The sequence below is a fragment of the Melopsittacus undulatus genome, chromosome 17 (assembly GCF_012275295.1).
Source record: "Melopsittacus undulatus isolate bMelUnd1 chromosome 17, bMelUnd1.mat.Z, whole genome shotgun sequence".
NCBI classification, from domain to species: Eukaryota; Metazoa; Chordata; class Aves; order Psittaciformes; family Psittaculidae; genus Melopsittacus; species Melopsittacus undulatus.
Window position 1 is genome coordinate 4984132 of NC_047543.1, and position 20408 is coordinate 5004539.

General features: G+C 62.7%; 1 protein-coding gene across 2 annotated transcripts; it reads left to right on the forward strand.

Annotated features, from left to right (window-relative positions):
• Window positions 1-440: 440 nt before the first annotated feature.
• On the forward strand, window positions 441-19308 carry SLC4A1 (solute carrier family 4 member 1 (Diego blood group)). 2 transcript variants are annotated; one of them, XM_034070331.1, is made up of 19 exons: window positions 441-478; window positions 3917-4013; window positions 7713-7786; window positions 7941-8118; window positions 8291-8426; window positions 8615-8738; window positions 9328-9403; window positions 10495-10679; window positions 11330-11540; window positions 11858-12061; window positions 12496-12644; window positions 15222-15416; window positions 16022-16189; window positions 16675-16764; window positions 16864-17030; window positions 17410-17663; window positions 17749-17918; window positions 18382-18555; window positions 19171-19308. In XM_034070331.1, the coding sequence occupies exons 2-19, from the start codon at window positions 3935-3937 to the stop codon at window positions 19249-19251; spliced, it is 2715 nt and encodes a 904-aa protein (XP_033926222.1). In that variant the 5' UTR covers window positions 441-478; window positions 3917-3934; the 3' UTR covers window positions 19252-19308. The 2 variants fall into 2 exon arrangements, with proteins under 2 accessions (XP_033926222.1, XP_033926221.1); XM_034070330.1 differs by lacking the exon at window positions 441-478 and adding an exon at window positions 3780-3839.
• Window positions 19309-20408: the final 1100 nt, after the last annotated feature.

Genomic DNA, 20408 nt, shown 5'->3' on the forward strand with positions numbered 1-20408 from the left:
CATCCCATCCCCATCCCCATCCCATCCCCATCCCCATCCCCATCCCTGTCCCCATCCCCATCCCCATCCCATCCCATCCCATCCCCATCCCATCCCCATCCCCATCCCCATCCCATCCCCATCCCCATCCCATCCCATCCCATCCCATCCCATCCCCATCCCCATCCCATCCCATCCCCATCCCATCCCCATCCCCATCCCATCCCATCCCCATCCCATCCCCATCCCATCCCCATCCCATCCCCATCCCGGACCCCATTCCCATCCAGGGAATCCCCGTAGGGCTGGAGCATCCCGGGGCATCCCCGAGGGGATCCCGGAGCTCCGGGCTGGGGCGGGGGGGGCGGGGCGCTCCAGGTGCTGCACCCCGATAACGGGGGGGCCGGGGGGGGGAACCCCAAGGGGGGGGCAGATTAGGGAGGTGAGCGTGACTCAGGGCATTCGGGTACGGCTGTGCCGGCGGCGACGGCACCCTGGGGTACGTGCGGGGGCACCTGGGGGGGCCTGGGGGGGGGGCATGGGGGGGGGATATGGGGGAACCCCCCCCGGTGTGGGGGGTGTTGGTGCGGTGGGAGATGCTGTGGGCAGGGGGATGAGGGGTCCACACTGAGCCATGGTGGGTACCTGCTGTGGGATGGGTTGGGGTGTGGGGTCCATACTGGTCCAGTATGGGATCCGTGCTGGGTACCTGCTGCGGGATGGGTTGGGGGGGTGGGTCCATACTGGTCCAGTATGGGCTCCGTGCTGGGTACCTGCTGCGGGATCGGTTGGGGGGTGGGGGGTCCATACTGGTCCAGTATGGGCTCCATGCTGGGTACCTGCTGCGGGATGGGTTGGGGGGGTGTGGGGTCCGTACTGGTCCAGTATGGGCTCCGTGCTGGGTACCTGCTGCGGGATGGGTTGGGAGTGTGGGGTCCGTACTGGTCCAGTATGGGCTCCGTGCTGGGTACCTGCTGTGGGATGGGCTGGGGTGTGGGGTCCATACTGGTCCAGTATGGGCTCCGTGCTGGGTACCTGCTGCGGGATGGGTTGGGGGGGGTGGGGGGTCCATACTGGTCCAGTATGGGCTCCATGCTGGGTACCTGCTGCAGGAAGGAGCCCAGCCATGGTGCATGGACAGTGTGGGGTGTATGCACCCCATACTGAACCGTGATGGGGTCCTGCTGCGGGAGGGACTCCAGCCACAGTGCATGTATGGCTTGGGATGTATAGGGTCTATACTGAACCACACTGAGTGTCTGTGGCAGGAAGGATCTCAGCTACGGTGCATAGATAGTGTGGGATGTATAGGGTTTGTATTGAACCACACTGGGTATCTGTGGCAGGAAGGATCTCAGCCATGGTGCATAGATAGTGTGAGATGTATAGGGTTTATATTGAACCACATTGGGTATCTGTGGCAGGGAGGTTCCCATCTATGGCGTATGGATGGTGTGGGATATATAGGGTTTAAACTGAGCCACATCAGGTGTCTGTGGCAGGAAGGATCCCAGCCATGGTGCATGGATGGTGTGGGATGTATGGTGTCCATAGGGAGCCGCTGCCATGGGAGAGGGGTCCTGCACCAAGCCCCAGTGTGTGGATGGTGTGGGAGGTCTGAGCTCCACACTGAGTGCATGTGATGTGTCCTGTGGGTGGTATGGGCTCCATACAGGGCTGGGTTGGGTATATGGTGCAGGAGGCATGAGTCCAGTCTATACCAGTTGCATGGCAGGGCGGTATGAGCTCCATCCTGAGCATGCTACAGTGGTGTAGGAGATACGGGGTCTGGAGCATGTAGTGAGATGTATGAGATAGGAGGTATGGGCTCCATACTGTGCACACAGATGTGCCATACAGGAGGTATGGGCTCCATACTGTGCACAGGGATGTGCCATACAGGAGGTACGGGCTCCATAGGGTGCACACAGATGTGCCATACAGGAGGTATGGGCTCCATACCGTGCACAGGGATGTGCCATACAGGAGGTACGGGCTCCATAGGGTGCACAAGGATGTGCCATACAGGAGGTATGGGCTCCATACCGTGCACAGGGATGTACCATACAGGAGGTACGGGCTCCATAGGGTGCACAAGGATGTGCCATACAGGAGGTATGGGCTCCATACGGTGCACACAGATGTGTCATACAGGAGGTATGGGCTCCATAGCATGCACAGGGGGTGTCCGGTGCTCAGATGCTATAGGCACCCTGCAGCAGTCCCTATGGGTGCCCCGGGCAGCTCGGGGAGCCCCATCGCCCCTCACCGTGCGTCGGGGCTGCCGCTGCCCGTCCGTTATCAGCGGTGCGCAGCCCGGTGCACGGCGCTGATGAGGAGCCGGGGGGGCCCCGGCCGGGCCGGGGGGGGCAGGCGGGGCAGGAAGGAGGAGGTGGGTCCGGAGCCAGCCCTTGGCTCCTGGCCCCACTGCCGCTCCCGAGCCCCGACGGGGATCCCGCAGCCCCGGGGGGGTCTCTGGGACCCCCCCCCCCCCCGGTCCTGCATCACTGTGGTGAGATCTGGGGGGGCTGCACCCCCAAACCCCCCCCATACCCTCTGGCATTGCTGCTCCCCCCGTGAGTCACCCCCCCCGTCGGGGTCAAAGGTCGGGGCTGTGGGGCACAGCCGGGGACCCCGCACCCCAAACATAGGGGGGTGCCCCCGGGGAGTGCGGGGGGGGTGTCCCGGGGGGGACACGACCCCCCCCGGGGGGGGGCTCTGTGCTTGGGGGTCAGATGTGGGGCAATGGGGGGGGTGTTTGGGGGGGATGGGGGGTTTGGGGATGCACCGGGGGTGCCCCGAGGGTGGGGGCCATGGGGGTGAGCGGCGTGCGGGGGAACGGCGCCCCCTGGTGGTTGTCCTGGGGGGGGCAGCTGGGGGGGGGCAGTGGGGGGGGGGATGTGCTCGCACCATTGGGATGTCCCAATGAGTCCCCCCTTTACATACATGGATCTGTATGAGACCCCCCCCTATGTGTGGGTCTATCAAGGTTCTCATGTGCATGGGTCTATATGGACCCCCCTTTACATACCTGGATCTGCATGAGACCCCCCCCTATGTGTGGGTCTATGAGGGTTCTCATGTGCATGGGTCTATATGGACCCCCCTTTACATACCTGGATCTGTATGAGACCCCCCCCTATGTGTGGGTCTATCAGGGTTCTCATGTGCATGGGTCTATATGGACCCCCCTTTACATACCTGGATCTGCATGAGACCCCCCCCTATGTGTGGGTCTATCAAGGTTCTCATGTGCATGGGTCTATATGGACCCCCCTTTACGTACATGGATCTGTATGAGACCCCCCCCCCCCATGTGTGGGTCTATCAGGGTTCTCATGTGCATGGGTCTATATGGACCCCCCCTTTACGTACATGGATCTGTATGAGACCCCCCCCTATGTGTGGGTCTATCAGGGTTCTCATGTGCATGGGTCTATATGGACCCCCCTTTACATACATGGATCTGTATGAGACCCCCCATTCGCGTGGGTCTATCAGGGTTCTCCCTGTGTGTGGGTCTATAGGGGTCCCCCCCGCACACAAGGGACCCTGTGGGTCCCCAGCGGACCCCCCCCGGGTCTGTGTGGTCCCGGCTGTGCCGTCGGTTCCCACCCCATAGCCCCGGTCATGGCACCGGGATCCGCGACCTCCGCTCCCGTCGGGAGCCGGTTCCTCGGGGGTGGGCTGCGGGACCGACCCCGGCCCCATCGCATGGGGCAGAGCGGGGGGCACCGTCCGCTCCTCACCCTTGTCTCTCCCCGTCCCCCCCTCGCCGCAGAGCACCGGGTATGGTGCCCCCGGGCTGAGCAGCGGCAGCAGCGACGGCCGAGCCCGGAGCCATGGACGGGCCCGGCCAGGTAGGGAGATCCGGCCCCATAACCCGGACCTGCCGCTGCCCCCCGGGCCCCACTGAGCCCCCTCCCTCTGTCCGCAGGAGCCGTACGAGGAGAGGATGAGGAGGAGCCTCGACCCCGAGGGATACGAGGACCCCGGAATCAAGAGCTCACAGATCTCACTGGGGGAGATGAGCAGTGAGTGGGTCCTTTGGGTGCTGGGTGACAGCAATGCATGGGTGACAGCAATGCATGGGGTTGGCATTGTATGGGTGACAACACTGCATGGGTGACAGCACTGCATGGGTGACAGCAATGCATGGGTGACAGCACTGCATGGGTGACAGCAATGCATGGGTGACAGCAATGCATGGGTGACAACACTGCATGGGTGACAACAATGCATGGGTGACAGCAATGCATGGGTGACAACACTGCATGGGTGACAGCAATGCATGGGTGACAGCAATGCATGGGGTTGGCATTGTATGGGTGACAGCACTGCATGGTGACAGCAATGCATGGGTGACAGCAATGCATGGGTGACAACACTGCATGGGTGACAACACTGCATGGGGATGGCATTGTACGGGTGACAGCAATGCATGGGGATAGCATTGTATGGGTGACAGCAATGCATGGGGATGGCATTGTACAGGTGACAGCAATGCATGGGGGATGGCATTGTAAGGGTGACAGCAATGCATGGGGATGGCATTGTATGGGTGACAGCAATGCATGGGGGATGGCATTGTAAGGGTGACAGCAATGCATGGGGATGGCATTGTATGGGTGACAGCAATGCATGGGGATGGCATTGGATGGGTGACAGCAATGCATGGGGGATGGCATTGTAAGGGTGACAGCAATGCATGGGGATGGCATTGTAAGGGTGACAGCAATGCATGGGGATGGCATTGGATGGGTGACAGCAATGCATGGGGGATGGCACTGCATGGGTGACAGCACTGCACAGGCACCAGTGCTGCATGGGTGACAGCACTGCATGGGTAATGGCACTGCATGGGCAATGGCAATGCATGGGTGACAGCACTGCACAGGGGATGGCATTGTACGGGTGACAGCACTGCATGGGCAATGGCAATGCATGGGTGACAGCACTGCACGGGCACCAACACTGCATGGGTGACAGCACTGCACGGGCACCAGCACTGCATGGGTGACAGCACTGCATGGGTAATGGCACTGCACAGGCACTGGCATCGTGCATGAACTGGCCCTGAGTGGGTGCCCATGTTGGAGGGGCACCAGCGGTGTCCCCTATGCATCCTTATTAGCATGACACAGGCATGTTGCACTGCACCAGTGGTGCTGTATAGGGGCCAGCATGGCACGGGCACAGGTAGCATGTGTGCAAGCATTGCATGGGCACCCAAACTGCATCAGTACCTGCATGGGTGCCAGCATGGCACAGATGTGCTGCATGGGTGCAGTGTTGCACCAGCATCAGCACCGCATGAGCACTGGTGTTGCACACTTGTTGCATGGGCATCAGCACTGTGCAGGCAGTGGGGCCATCGCAGTGGGGTCAGGCAGGGATGTGCAGGGAGGGAGATGATGGGATCCGGGGGGGTCTCTGTGCCCCAGAGCCTCCCATTGCCCCCAGCTCTGCTGACTGGGACCCACCACCCACATCCCAGCCCCTCGGTCCCCATTGGGGTGCACGGTTGGGGTAACGCTGCCGCCTGTTCCGCACAGGGGCTGGCACCGCGTCCCCTTTGCACGCTTGGAGGGCCCGAGCCGAGGAGCTGTCACCCCTGCGGTGAGTGCCCCACATGGGGACCGGACCAGACACTGCCCCCCCCCGAGGCTGCCAGCACCCATGGGTGCCGGCGCTGACCCCCCCCCCCCCCCCCGAGGCTGCCAGCACCCATGGGTGCCGGCGCTGAACCCCCCCCCCCCCGAGGCTGCCAGCACCCATGGGTGCCGGCGCTGACCCCCCCCGAGGGTACCAGCACCCATAGGTGCCGGCGCTGACCCCCCCCCCCCCGAGGCTGCCACCACCCATGGGTGCCGGCGCTGACCCCCACCCCCCCCGAGGCTGCCAGCACCCATGGGTGCCGGCGCTGACCCTCCCCCCCCCCGGAGGCTGCCAGCACCCATGGGTGCCGGCACTGACCCCCCCCCCCCCCGAGGGTGCCACCACCCATGGGTGCCGGCGCTGACCCCCCCCCCCCGAGGGTGCCAGCACCCATGGGTGCCGGCGCTGACCCCCCCCCCCTGAGGGTACCAGCACCCATGGGTGCTCGGCGCTGACCCCCCCCCCCGAGGGTACCAGCACCCATGGGTGCCGGCGCTGACCCCCCCACTCCCGAGGCTGCCAGCACCCATGGGTGCCGGCCCTGACCCCCCCCCCCCCCCGAGAGTGCCAGCACCCATGGGTGCCCGGCGCTGACCCCCCCATCGGGGTGTGTTTTGCAGCCAGTATCTGCCCAGCCGCCGGGGATGCTATGACCTGGATGGGAGGAGGAGAGCGGCCGGGGCCCCCCCGGGCGGTGGGCAGCGTGAGTGACCCCGGGGGGGGGGGGGGACACACAGCCCAGCTTCGGTGTTCCCATTGCCACCATTCCCAGCCCCAATCCCTCCATCCTGTCACCCATCCCGGTCCTCCCATCCCCATTGCCACCATTCCCATCCCCAGTCCCTCCATCGTGTCACCCATCCCGGTCCTCCATCCCCATCACCGCCCGGTGCCGGTGGGTGACCATCACCGGAGCCTCAGGGCTGACTGCACACGGTGACCGCTGCCGCTTGCCTGGAATCACCCTCTGATTGAGGGTAAATAGAGTCTGTGTTTGGGGTGAGGACATGAAGCACTTGGGGCTGAGGCTCGGCCGGTACCGGCCGGTTTGGCCCCAGGCACCGGGATGGGTCACACTGCATCTATGGGTCCCACATCCTGCACCCGCAGAGGGGGATGCGGCTCCGGCGGCGTCAGCCCCACGGGGGAGCCGCTTGTGGGGCACAGAGGGGACCTTGCGGTCCCCGTCGGGGCTGGAAGGGGTCGGGGTGAGCCGGTCCCATTGCCCCGACGGCAGCGGTGGGGCAGGAGCCGCTGGTGTTTACTGTCAGCAAAGGCAAAGTGCTGCGGGTTTATGGTGCACACAGGGCGGCCGCCGCTGCGGATCGGCCCCGGTTATAGGGACGGAGCCTGCGGGGCCATGGGGAACGCAGGGGGGGCTGCAGGTAGGCAGGGGTCGGGATGGGGACCCCTCGGGCTCCCAGGGTCCGGTTGTGCTGTCCCTGTGCTCAGGGCTATGGGGTGGTGGGGCTATGGGGCAGATGCCAGCCCTGCTGTCACCCCGACCCCTCGGGTCCCCAAGGTCCCGTTGTGCTGTCCCTGTGCTGTGGGGCCATGGGGCCATGGGGCTATGGGGCAGATGCCAGCCCTGCTGTCACCCCGACCCCTCGGGTCCCCAAGGTCCCGTTGTGCTGTCCCTGTGCTGTGGGGCCATGGGGCTATGGGGCAGATGCCAGCCCTGCTGTCACCCCGACCCCTCGGGTCCGCAGGGTCCCGTTGTGCTGTCCCTGCGCTCAGGGCTATGGGGCTATGGGGCAGATGCCAGCCCTGCTGTCACCCCGACCCCTCGGGTCCCCAGGCTGTCACCCTGCCCAGGATGCCAGTGATGGAGGGGCACAGGCTGGGATGGGGCTATGGGGGGGGGACACTTCCAGTGAGCTCCATCCGAGACTGAGGTGGGGGTTATGGGGCAGGGGCACATCCAGACAGCCCCAGCCGGGTCTGGGGGGGAGGTTATGGGGCAGGGGCACAACCAGACAGCCCCAACCGGGTCTGGGGGGGGGTGATGGGGGGAGATGCCTCCCACAGACCCCAGGGTCATGGACCCACTGATGCATTGGTGACTCCGCTTGCAGCTGTATCAGTGACTGATGTGGACCTGGAGGTGGGAGGGAGCCGGAGGCCCCTGTTCCGGAGGGAGACCCATGAGGTGGGTGCTGCCCTGGGACTCCCATTCCGGGGGGTGAACGGAGCTGTGGCCAGCGGGGACCCCAGGGCATGGGGCGATGCTGGAGCTGCAGCTCTGGGTCTCTATGGGGTCCGCGATGGGGCCGGGGGGTCACTGACACCCCCTTTGGCTGCAGGGCTACGTGGAGCTGCACGAGCTGGTCCTGGACAGCACGAAGGAGCTGTGCTGGATGGAGGCTGGACACTGGTTCAAACTGGAGGAGGACTTCAAGGAAGCCGGACACTGGGGGCAGCCCCATCTGTCCTTCCTCACCTACCGCAGCCTGCTGGAGGTCCGACGGGCGCTGGCCAGAGGTGGGGACACGCTATGGGGCCGGGGATGGGGCCGGGGATGGGACACGCTATGGGGCCGGGGGGGGTTGTTAGGGGTCCCGGTGCCGGGTTAGGGGTCCCGGTGCCGGGTTAGGGGTCCCGCTGCCGGGTTAGGGGTCCCGCTGCCGTCCAGCTGACGGAGCTGTCCCCACAGGTGCTGTGCTCCTCGACGTGGCGGCCGCATCACTACCGGCCATAGCTCATGTCCTCATCGACCAGATGATCTACGAGGGGCAGCTGAAGCCGCAGGACAGTGAGGACATCCTGAGGACCCTCCTGCTGCAGCACAAGTAACGGCTGTGGCCCCATAGAGGGGGGGGGGGACCCCGGTTCTGGCTCTGCCCCAGCCCTGTGTGGGGCTCCCCCCCCCATGGGGTTTGGGGCTCCCTCTGACCCCTCCCCCCCCATGGGTTTGGGGCTCCCTCTGACCCCTCCCCCCCATGTGTTTGGGGCTCCCTCTGACCCCTCCCCCCCCCAGACACCCCAATGAGGCCGAATCGACGCTGACTCTGCCCCCGGCTCAGCTGCAGCGCTCGGACCTGGAGCAGCCTCTGCTGCGGGAGCAGCAGCCCCTGGAGATGAGGAGGATGGGGGGGGAGCAGGTGGGAGGGGGCAGGAGGGATAGGGGGGAGGGGGGGAGCAGGAGGGGGGGGAGGGGACATGTGGGACATGGATGGGGACACACAGGACATGGATGGGAGCACACAGGACATGGATGGGGACACACAGGACATGGATGGGGACACACGGGACATGGATGGGGACACACGGGACATGGATGGGGCACACACAGGACATGGATGGGGGCACACAGGATATGGATGGGGACACACAGGACATGGATGGGGACACACAGGACATGGATGGGGACACACAGGACATGGATGGGCACACAGGACATGGATGGAGCACACAGGACATGGATGGGAGCACACAGGACATGGATGGAGCACACAGGACATGGATGGGGGCACACAGGACATGGATGGGGACACACAGGACATGGATGGGAGCACACAGGACATGGATGGGAGCACATAGGACATGGATGGAGCACACAGGACATGGATGGGGATGTGCAGGGGATGGATGGGCACACACAGGATATGGATGGGCACACACAAGGGGACCATGCAGGGCACAGTCCCCAGAGCTGCCTGCCTGATCCCTGCCATTCCTCTGCCTGCACAGAGCCAGAGCGGGTCCAGCCAACCCCAGCTCCATCAGAAGATCCCTGAGGATGCTGAGGCCACACTGGTGCTTGTGGGTGCGTGCTCAGGGCTGTGGGGCTCAGGGCAGTGGGGCAGGGCTGTGGGGCAAGGCGGTGGGGGTCAGAGCAGTGGGTCTGGGCTGTGGGGCTCAGGGCAGTGGGTCCGGGTTGGGGGGCACAGGGTGGGTTTGGGGTCTGCCTCTCTCCTGCTTGCTCACTTGCTTGTGCCTCTTTGCCTCTCCCCATGCACAGCTCTCACTGCTGCTCTGTGCCTGTCCCATGTCCCATGTCCTCATGTCCCATCTCAACCCCCTCCTGTGCTCCTGTGTCCTCCTGTCTCTGCCGTGTCCCCCCCATCCCAATGTCCCTGTGCTCCCATGTGCCTGTGTCCCTGTGCTCCCATGTCCTCACATCTTCTGCCCCTACCCAATCCCAATCATCCCCTCACATCCCCATGTGTCTGTCACCCCATATCCATCCCCTCACATCCCCATCCCTCTGTCACCCGTATCCATCCCCATCATCCCCATGCCTCTGTCACTCGTATCCATCCCCACACATCCCCATGCCTGTCACCTGTATCCATCCCTCACATCCCCATCCCTCTGTCACCTGTATCCATCCCCACACATCCCCATCCCTCTGTCACCCGTATCCATCCCCACACATCCCCATCCCTCTGTCACCCGTATCCATCCCCACACATCCCCATCCCTCTGTCACCCATATCCATCCCCACACATCCCCATCCCTCTGTCACCTGTATCCATCCCCACACATCCCCATGCCTCTGTCACCCGTATCCATCCCCTCACATCCCCATGCCTCTGTCACCCGTATCCATCCCCACACATCCCCATCCCTCTGTCACCCGTATCCATCCCCACACATCCCCATCCCTCTGTCACCCGTATCCATCCCCACACATCCCCATCCCTCTGTCACCCGTATCCATCCCCACACATCCCCATGCCTCTGTCACCCATATCCATCCCCATCATCCCCATCCCTCTGTCACCTGTATCCATCCCCACACATCCCCATCCCTCTGTCACCCATCTCCATCCCCTGTTGCCCCATGTCTCCTGTGTCCCCATATCCCTGTTCCGGACCCCCCTGACCCCCATCCCATCCCATCCTGCCCCCAGGCTGTGCAGCCTTCCTGGATCAGCCCACGTTGGCCTTCGTGCGCCTCAAGGCTGCAGTGATGCTGGACGGGATCCTGGATGTGTCCCTCCCCATCCGCTTCCTGCTCGTGCTCCTGGGCCCCGACAGTCCCCACATCAGCTACCATGAGCTCGGCCGAGCCGTGGCCACCATGATGTCCGAGAGGGTACAGCTCATCCGGCTCCGGCACCGGCTCCGGCACCATCCATGGTGCCAACCTCCCTGCGCATCCCATGTCCCTGCTGTCCCTGTGCCATTGGGTCCTATTGTCCCCATCCTTCAGGGTCTCCATGTCCTCAGGCACCCCTGTCCCCATGAACCCATCTCCCTGTGTCCATACACATTCCCATCCCCACACGTCTGTGTCCCTGTGCTCCCATGTGGAGCCTGTGCCCCCTGAGGTCCCCTTGTCCCCATGTGTCCCCACATGTCCCACCCATCACCTCCTGTGGTCCCATGTCCCCATCCCCATTGTTCCCATGCCCCCATCCCCATTCCCTGTTGGTCCCATGCCCCCATCCCCATTCCCCGTTGGTCCCATGCCCCCATCCCCATTCCCCGTTGGTCCCATGCCCCCATCCCCATTCCCTGTTGGTCCCATGCCCCCATCCCCATTCCTTGTTGATCCCATGCCCCCATCCCCATTCCCCATTGATCCCATGCCCCCAATCCCCTGTTGATCCCATGCCCCCCATCCCCATTGATCCCATATCCCCATCCCCATTCCCCGTTCATCCCATGCCCCCATCCCCATTGCTCCCATCCCCATTCCCCATTGCTCCCATATCCCCATTCCCTGTGCTCCCATCCCCGCAGGTTTTCCTCCGTGATTCCTACCTGGCCGACGGGCGCCAGGACCTGGTTCGCTCCGTCGAGGACTTCCTGGAGTGCAGCATCGTGGTGCCCCCCAGCGAGCCCCATAGCGAGGAGCAGCTGCGGCCCCTGGTGCCGCTGCAGCAGGAGCTGCTCCGCCGCCGGTACCGGCCCCCGGAGCCCCCAGTGATCGAGACCCCCCTCAAGGACATCAGTACGGACCCCCCATCACCCCCTATGGGACCCCCCCCTCCATCACCCCCTATGGGACCCCCCCTTCCATCACCCCCTATGTGACCCCCCCCTCATCACCCCTTATGGGACCCCCCCCTCCATCACCCCCTATGGGACCCCCCCCTTCCACCACCCCCTATGGGACCCCCCCTTCCACCACCCCCTATGGGAACCCTACCCTCCATCACCCCCTATGGGACCCCCCCTTCCATCACCACTTATGGGACCCCCCCTCCATCACCCCTATGGGCCCCCCCTCGCCGCCGGTGTCCCCATAGCGCCCCCGTGTGTCCGCAGCGGGGTCCGCACCGGGGCCGCAGGATGAGGACCCCCTGCGCCGGACGGGGCGGCCGTTCGGGGGCCTGGTGCGGGACATCCGGCGCCGGTACCCGCTGTACCTGAGCGACATCCGGGACTTCCTGAGCCCACAGTGCTTGGCCGCTGTCATCTTCATCTACTTCGCTGCCCTGTCCCCGGCGGTCACCTTCGGGGGGCTGCTCAGTAAGGATGGGGGGGGGGGAGGGGGGGAGGGGGATGGGGGGGAGGGGGGTGAGGGGGGGATGGGGATGAGGGGGGGTCGGGGTCCGGGTACCCCCGACTGCAGCATCCCCATCCCCACACAGTCTGTGTCCCTGTGCTCCCATGTGGAGCCTGTGCCCCCCTGAGGTCCCCTTGTCCCCATGTGTCCCTACATGTCCAAGACATCACCTTCTGTGGTCCCATGTCCCCATCCCCATTCTCTGTTGATCCCATACCCCCATCCTCATTCCCCATTGATCCCATGCCCCCATTCCCTGTTGATCCCATGCCCCCATCCCCATTCCCCATTGTTCCCAAGCCCCCATCCCATCCGCTGACCCCCTGCCCCATGGGGATGCTCCTTAGGGGGTTATCGCACACCCTAACCCCCCCCCCCCCCGTCTCTGCCCCCCCAGATGAGAAGACCAATGGCATGATGGGGGTGTCGGAGCTGCTCATCTCCACCTGTGTGCAGTGTGTGCTCTTCAGCATCCTCAGTGCTCAGCCCCTGCTGGTCATTGGCTTCTCTGGTCCCCTCCTGGTCTTCGAGGAGGCTTTTTACTCGGTGGGTCCCATCCTGCACCCTGGGTACCATCCTGCACCCTTGGGTACCATCCTGCACCCCTGGTACCATCCTGCATCCCTGGTACCATCCTGCACCCCTGGTACCATCCTACACCCCTGGGTACCATCCTGCACCCCTGGTACCATCCTGCACCCCTGGGTACCATCCTGCATCCCTGGGTACCATCCTGCACCCTTGGGTACCATCCTGCACCCTTGGGTACCATCCTGCATCCCTGGTCCCATCCTGCATCCCTGGTACCATCCTGCACCCTTGGGTACCATCCTGCATCCCTGGGTACCATCCTGCATCCCTGGGTACCATCCTGCACCCTTGGGTACCATCCTGCACCCCTGGTACCATCCTGCATCCCTGGGTACCATCCTGTATCCTTGGGTACCATCCTGCATCCCTGGTACCATCCTGCATCCCTGGTACCATCCTGCACCCTTGGGTACCATCCTGCATCCCTGGGTACCATCCTGCACCCTTGGGTACCATCCTGCACCCCTGGTACCATCCTGCATCCCTGGTACCATCCTGCACCCTTGGGTACCATCCTGCATCCCTGGTACCATCCTGCATCCCTGGGTACCATCCTGTATCCTTGGGTACCATCCTGCATCCCTGGTACCATCCTGCATCCCTGGTACCATCCTGCACCCTTGGGTACCATCCTGCATCCCTGGGTACCATCCTGCATCCCTGGTACCATCCTGCACCCTTGGGTACCATCCTGCATCCCTGGTACCATCCTGCATCCCTGGTACCATCCTGCACCCTTGGGTACCATCCTGCACCCCTGGTACCATCCTGCATCCCTGGTACCATCCTGCATCCCTGGTACCATCCTGCACCCTTGGGTACCATCCTGCATCCCTGGGTACCATCCTGCATCCCTGGTACCATCCTGCATCCCTGGGTACCATCCTGCATCCCTGGTACCATCCTACACCCCTGGGTACCATCCTGCACCCCTGGTACCATCCTGCATCCCTGGGTACCATCCTGCACCCCTGGTACCATCCTGCATCCCTGGTACCATCCTGCATCCCTGGGTACCATCCTGCACCCCTGGTGCCATCCTGCATCCCTGGGTACCATCCTGCATCCCTGGGTGCCATCCTGCACCCTTGGGTGCCATCCTGCATCCCTGGTACCATCCTGCACCCCTGGGTACCATCCTGCATCCTTGGGTACCATCCTGCACCCTTGGGTACCATCCTGCATCCCTGGTCCCATCCTGCATCCCTGGTACCATCCTGCACCCTTGGGTACCATCCTGCATCCCTGGGTACCATCCTGCATCCCTGGGTACCATCCTGCACCCTTGGGTACCATCCTGCACCCCTGGTACCATCCTGCATCCCTGGGTACCATCCTGTATCCTTGGGTACCATCCTGCATCCCTGGTACCATCCTGCATCCCTGGTACCATCCTGCACCCTTGGGTACCATCCTGCATCCCTGGGTACCATCCTGCACCCTTGGGTACCATCCTGCACCCCTGGTACCATCCTGCATCCCTGGTACCATCCTGCACCCTTGGGTACCATCCTGCATCCCTGGTACCATCCTGCATCCCTGGGTACCATCCTGGATCCTTGGGTACCATCCTGCATCCCTGGTACCATCCTGCATCCCTGGTACCATCCTGCACCCTTGGGTACCATCCTGCATCCCTGGGTACCATCCTGCATCCCTGGTACCATCCTGCACCCTTGGGTACCATCCTGCACCCTTGGGTACCATCCTGCATCCCTGGTACCATCCTGCATCCCTGGGTACCATCCTGTATCCTTGGGTACCATCCTGCATCCCTGGTACCATCCTGCATCCCTGGTACCATCCTGCACCCTTGGGTACCATCCTGCATCCCTGGGTACCATCCTGCATCCCTGGTACCATCCTGCACCCTTGGGTACCATCCTGCATCCCTGGTACCATCCTACACCCCTGGGTACCATCCTGCACCCCTGGTACCATCCTGCATCCCTGGGTACCATCCTGCACCCCTGGTACCATCCTGCATCCCTGGTACCATCCTGCATCCCTGGTACCATCCTGCACCCTTGGGTACCATCCTGCATCCCTGGGTACCATCCTGCATCCCTGGGTGCCATCCTGCACCCTTGGGTGCCATCCTGCATCCCTGGTACCATCCTGCACCCCTGGGTACCATCCTGCATCCTTGGGTACCATCCTGCACCCTTGGGTACCATCCTGCATCCCTGGTCCCATCCTGCATCCCTGGTACCATCCTGCACCCTTGGTTACCATCCTGCATCCCTGGTACCATCCTGCATCCCTGGGTGCCCCCCACCCACCGCCAGTGCTCCCCAGGGGTGATGGACCCCAGTGGGTGGCATTGGGGTGATGCCACAGGGATGATGCTATGCAGGCAATGGCACAGGGGCAATGTGGGGGATGTGATTCTATGTGGGTGATGCCAGATAACTGATGGGGGATCTGCCATAGGGATGGGTGATCCCATAGGGATCCTGCTGCTCCAGGAGCTGGGATCCTGGCCCCACACTGGAGGGGATGTGGGGCTGACGGGTCCTCCTGTCTGCCCAGTTCTGCAGTGCCAATGGCTTGGAGTACATCGTGGGCCGGGTGTGGATCGGGTTCTGGCTGGTGCTGCTGGTGCTGCTGGTGGTGGCCTGCGAGGGCAGCTTCCTGGTGCGCTACCTGTCCCGCTACACACAGGAGATCTTCTCCTTCCTCATCTCCCTCATCTTCATCTTCGAGACCTTCTCCAAGCTGGTCACGGTGAGTGGGGGGGGGCTGTGGTCATCACCCCGGTTGCCATGGGAACAGCCGTAGGGATGCTCCACATCCATGTCCCAGGGGGTTCTCCCCATTCCCAGGTGTTTCCCAAAGGGATTTGGGCTCAGGGAGGTGAAGCCAACACTGATGTCCCAGAACTGCCCAGATTCCTGCCCCATCCCTTGGCTCAGCCCCTTCCCTATGGGAATGGTGTCATCCCATTCACACTGGGGGGTTCTGGTGCTGGACAGGCAGGACACAGGCTCCATCCCACCCTCAGCCCAATCCCATCCTCAACCCCATCCCACCCTGAACCCCATCCCACCCTCCTGGTCCCCATCCCACCCTCAACCCCATCCCACCCTCCTGGTCCCCATCGTTCCCTGTTTCTGAAGGAGCATATAGGAAAGGTGACAAATGCACCATGAGTGCAGCCAAGGGGTCAATGGCATCTTAGAGTCATGGGATCATGGGATAGTCAGGGTTGGGAAGGACCCCGAGATCATCCAGTTCCAAGGGGACACCTGACACTAAACCATGGCACCCATGAACCCCCCCCCATAACCATAGGGATGCAGGGACCCCCATAACCCCCATTCCCCCTGCAGATCTTCAGGGCTCACCCGCTCAGCCGCCGGTACGCGGTGCAGGATGAGGTGCAGCCGGATGTGCCGGAGCCCAACACGGCTCTGCTGTCCCTGGTGCTCATGGCAGGAACCTTCTTCCTGGCCTTCTTCCTGCGCAAGTTCAAGAACAGCTCGTTCCTGCCGGGCAGGGTGAGGGGGGGATGGGATGGGGATGGGATGGGATGGGATGGGATGGATGGGATGGGATGGATGGGATGGGATGGGGATGGGATGGGATGGGGGAGACATGGGGCTGAGACAACACAAACTGATTACAGGGCTCTTCGATTGGGGCTGATGCTGGAAGGGATGTGATGGCGAGGGCGGGAAAGGGATGGGTTTAACGTGGTCATGCTGTTGCCCCACTAACCCTAACCCTAACCCTAACCCTAACCATAACACTAACCCTAACCCTAAACCTAACCCTAACCCTAACCCTAAACCTAACCCTAAACCTAACCCTAACCCTAACCCTAAACCTAACCCCAACCCTAACCCTAACACCAACCCCAACCCTAACCCTAACCCTAAACCTAACCCTAACCCTAACCCTAAACCCAACCCTAACCTTAACCCTAAACCTAACCCCAACCCCAACCCCAACCCCAACCCTAACCCTAACCCTAACCCCACAGGTCCGGCGCTTGATCGGGGACTTCGGGGTGCCCATTTCCATCTTCATCATGGCTCTGGCCGACTTCTTCATCACGGACACATACACACAGGTATGGGAGCAATGGGGGGTCCGGGGGGGTCCTGAGCTGTGGGGCACAGAGTGTGGGGCTCATCCGGTGCCCTCACTGCCCCATATCTGCCCCATCCAGAAACTGAAGGTCCCCCGCGGGTTGGAGGTCACCAACTCCTCCGCTCGGGGCTGGTTCATCAACCCCATGGGCGAGAGGAAAACCTTCCCCATCTGGATGATGTTTGCTTCCGTGGTACCCGCGCTCCTCGTCTTCATCCTCATCTTCCTCGAGACGCAGATCACCACGTGAGGGATGGGGATGGAGCCAATGGGATGGGGATGGATCCAAGGGGATGGGGATGGAGCCAAGGGGATGGGGATGGATCCAAGGGGATGGGGATGGAGCCAAGGGGATGGGGATGGATCCAAGGGGATGGGGATGGAGGATCCAATGGGATGGGGATGGAGGATCCAATGGGATGGGGATGGAGGATCCCATGGGATGTGGATGGAGGGGGATGGAGGATCCAATGGGATGGGGATGGAGGATCCAATGGGATGGGGATGGAGGGCGATGGAGGATCCAATGAGATGGGGATGGAGGATCTAATTGGATGCGGATGGAGGATCCAATGGGATGCGGCTGGAGGACACCCCCATGCCCCCATCCCCTCCATCCCCACAGCCTCATTGTGAGCAAGCCCGAGCGGAAGCTGGTGAAGGGCTCCGGGTTCCACCTGGACCTGCTGCTGATCGTGGCCATGGGGGGGCTGTCGGCGCTGTTCGGCATGCCCTGGCTCAGCGCCACCACCGTGCGCACCATCACCCATGCCAATGCACTCACCGTCATGGGCAAAGCCACAGCCCCCGGAGAGAAATCCCAGATCCTGGAAGTGAAGGAGCAGAGGATCAGTGGGCTCCTGGTGGCCGTGCTCATTGGTGAGCATGGGATGGGCCCCACAGCACAGCCATGGCAGGGATGGGGACCCCATGGACCCCCCAAACCTCTCCTTATATCCCTTAGGTGTCTCCATCCTCATGGAGCCCATCCTCAAGTTCATCCCATTGGCCGTGCTCTTCGGCATCTTCCTCTATATGGGAGTCACTTCCCTCTTTGGCATCCAGCTCTTTGACCGCATCCTGCTCCTGCTGATGCCACCCAAGTACCACCCTGATGAGCCCTATGTCACCCGGGTGAGTGGGGCTGTGTGGGATGGGGGTCCCCAGACACCCTCCTCCATGGTGCTGACCCCATTGGGCTCTCTGGGTGCTGACCCCATTGGGCTCTCTGGGTGCTGACCCCATTGTGCTCTCTGGGTGCTGACCCCATTGGGCTCTCTGGATGCTGACCCCATTGGGCTCTCTGGGTGCTGACCCCATTGGGCTCTCTGGGTGCTGACCCCATTGGGTTCCTTGGGATGCTGGACCCCATTGGGCTCTCTGGGTGCTGGACCCCATTGGGCTCTCTGGGTGCTGACCCCATTGGGCTCTCTGGATGCTGACCCCATTGGGCTCTCTGGGTGCTTGACCCCATTGGGCTCTCTGGGTGCTGACCCCATTGGGCTCTCTGGGTGCTTGACCCCATTGGGCTCTCTGGGTGCTGACCCCATTGGGTTCCTTGGGATGCTGACCCCATTGACCCCATTGCCCCCCGCAGGTGAAGACCTGGCGCATGCATCTCTTCACGCTCACGCAGCTGCTGGTGCTGGTGCTGCTGTGGGTGGTCAAGTCCACTCCAGCCTCCCTGGCTCTGCCCTTCGTGCTCATCCTCACAGTGCCCCTGAGGCGCTTCCTGCTGCCCAGGATCTTCCAGGACATCGAGCTCAGATGTGTACGTGGCTGCGGCACAGGGATGGTGACATCCCTGATACCATCCCCATCCCTGATACCATCCTTGTTCCCATCCCTGTTCCCTGTCCCTATCCCTGTTCCCTGTCCCCATCCCCATCCCTCTGCCCATCCCTATCCCTGTTTCCATCCTCATCCCCATCCGTCCCCATCCTCATCCCTGCCTCTAATCCCATACCTATCCCAGTCCCACCTCAGACTCCATCCCTGCCACTGCCCTCAATCCTGCCCCTATTCCTGACCCCTCCCCACCCCCTCCTTGTCCCCATCCCCATCCATGTCCCCATCCCCATCCATGTCCCCACCCCATCCATGTCCCCATCCCATCCATGTCCCCATCCATGTCCCCATCACCATCCATGTCCCCATCCATGTCCCCATCCCCATCCATGTCCCCATCCCATCCATGTCCCCATCCCATCCATGTCCCCACCCCATCCATGTCCCCATCCATGTCCCCATCCCCATCCATGTCCCCATCCCATCCATGTCCCCATCCCCATCCATGTCCCCATCCATGTCCCCATCCCATCCATGTCCCCATCCCCATCCATGTCCCCATCCATGTCCCCATCCCAACACTCTCTCCTGTCTCCAGCTGGATGCAGATGATGCTGTGGTGACCTTCGAGGAGGTGGAGGGCACAGACGTGTACAACGAGGTGCAGATGCCCAGCTGAGGGCCTGCTGCCCCTGGCCCCACTGCTGCCCCCAGCCCCACATCCTCACTGCTGCCCCTGCCCCACATCCCCACTGCTGCCCCCTGCCCCACATCCCCACTGCTGCCCCTGCCCCACATCCCCACTGCTGCCCCCTGCCCCACATCCTCACTGCTGCCCCCTGCCCCACATCCCCACTGCTGCCCCTGCCCCACATCCCCACTGCTGCCCCCTGCCCCACATCCCCACTGCTGCCCCTGCCCCACATCCCCACTGCTGCCCCCTGCCCCACATCCTCACTGCTGCCCCCAGCCCCACATCCCCACTGCTGCCCCTGCCCCACATCCTCACTGCTGCCCCCGGCCCCACATCCTCAATGCTGCCCCCAGCCCCACATCCCCACTGCTGCCCCTGGCCCCACATTCCCACTGGGAATGGAGCCTTTGGATGGATTCCCCCTTTTTTGCCTGGTTTTGATGCATTTTGGATGCTGTGAACTCACCTGCCCCTTTGCTCCCCATGGGGAACAGCCCAGTCCCATGGGCCACCCCCAACCCCACAGCCCCATCCCGGCCCCATAGCCACACTGGGCTGTGCCTGGGCCCCAAGCACAGGGAAAGGAGGATGCTGGAGCCTGCAGGGATGGGGCAATGCAATGGGGATGGATCCGCAATGGGATCCCCCATTCCCTTCCCTGCGGACTCCCTGCCCTGGCCCCTGTTCCCCTATGACCTTCCAGTGCTAATGAGCATGAGACAGATCCCATAGAGCCCTTTACCCCATCCCTGGCTCCATGGGGAGCATCCATCCGCTGTGCTCCCGGCATTCCCAGGGTTGGGATGTACATAATCCAACCAGAGGGTTTATATATGTGATGAATGGAACCGTGCTAAAACCACCCCAAAACCATCCAAAATCACCCCAAAACCACCCCAAAACCACCCCAAAACCACCCCAAAACCACCCCAAAATCACCCCAAAACCACCCCAAAAGCACCCCAAAACCACCCCAAACCACCCCAAAACCACCCCAAACCACCCCAAACCACCCCAAACCACCCCAAAACGATGCTTCTGCAGAATTCCCCAAACCCAAATCCACCAAAAGCGCCTTAAAAAGGGACACGAAAACCCCAAATCCATGTGTGCCTCAAGGGGGAGTCTGTATATTTGATGCT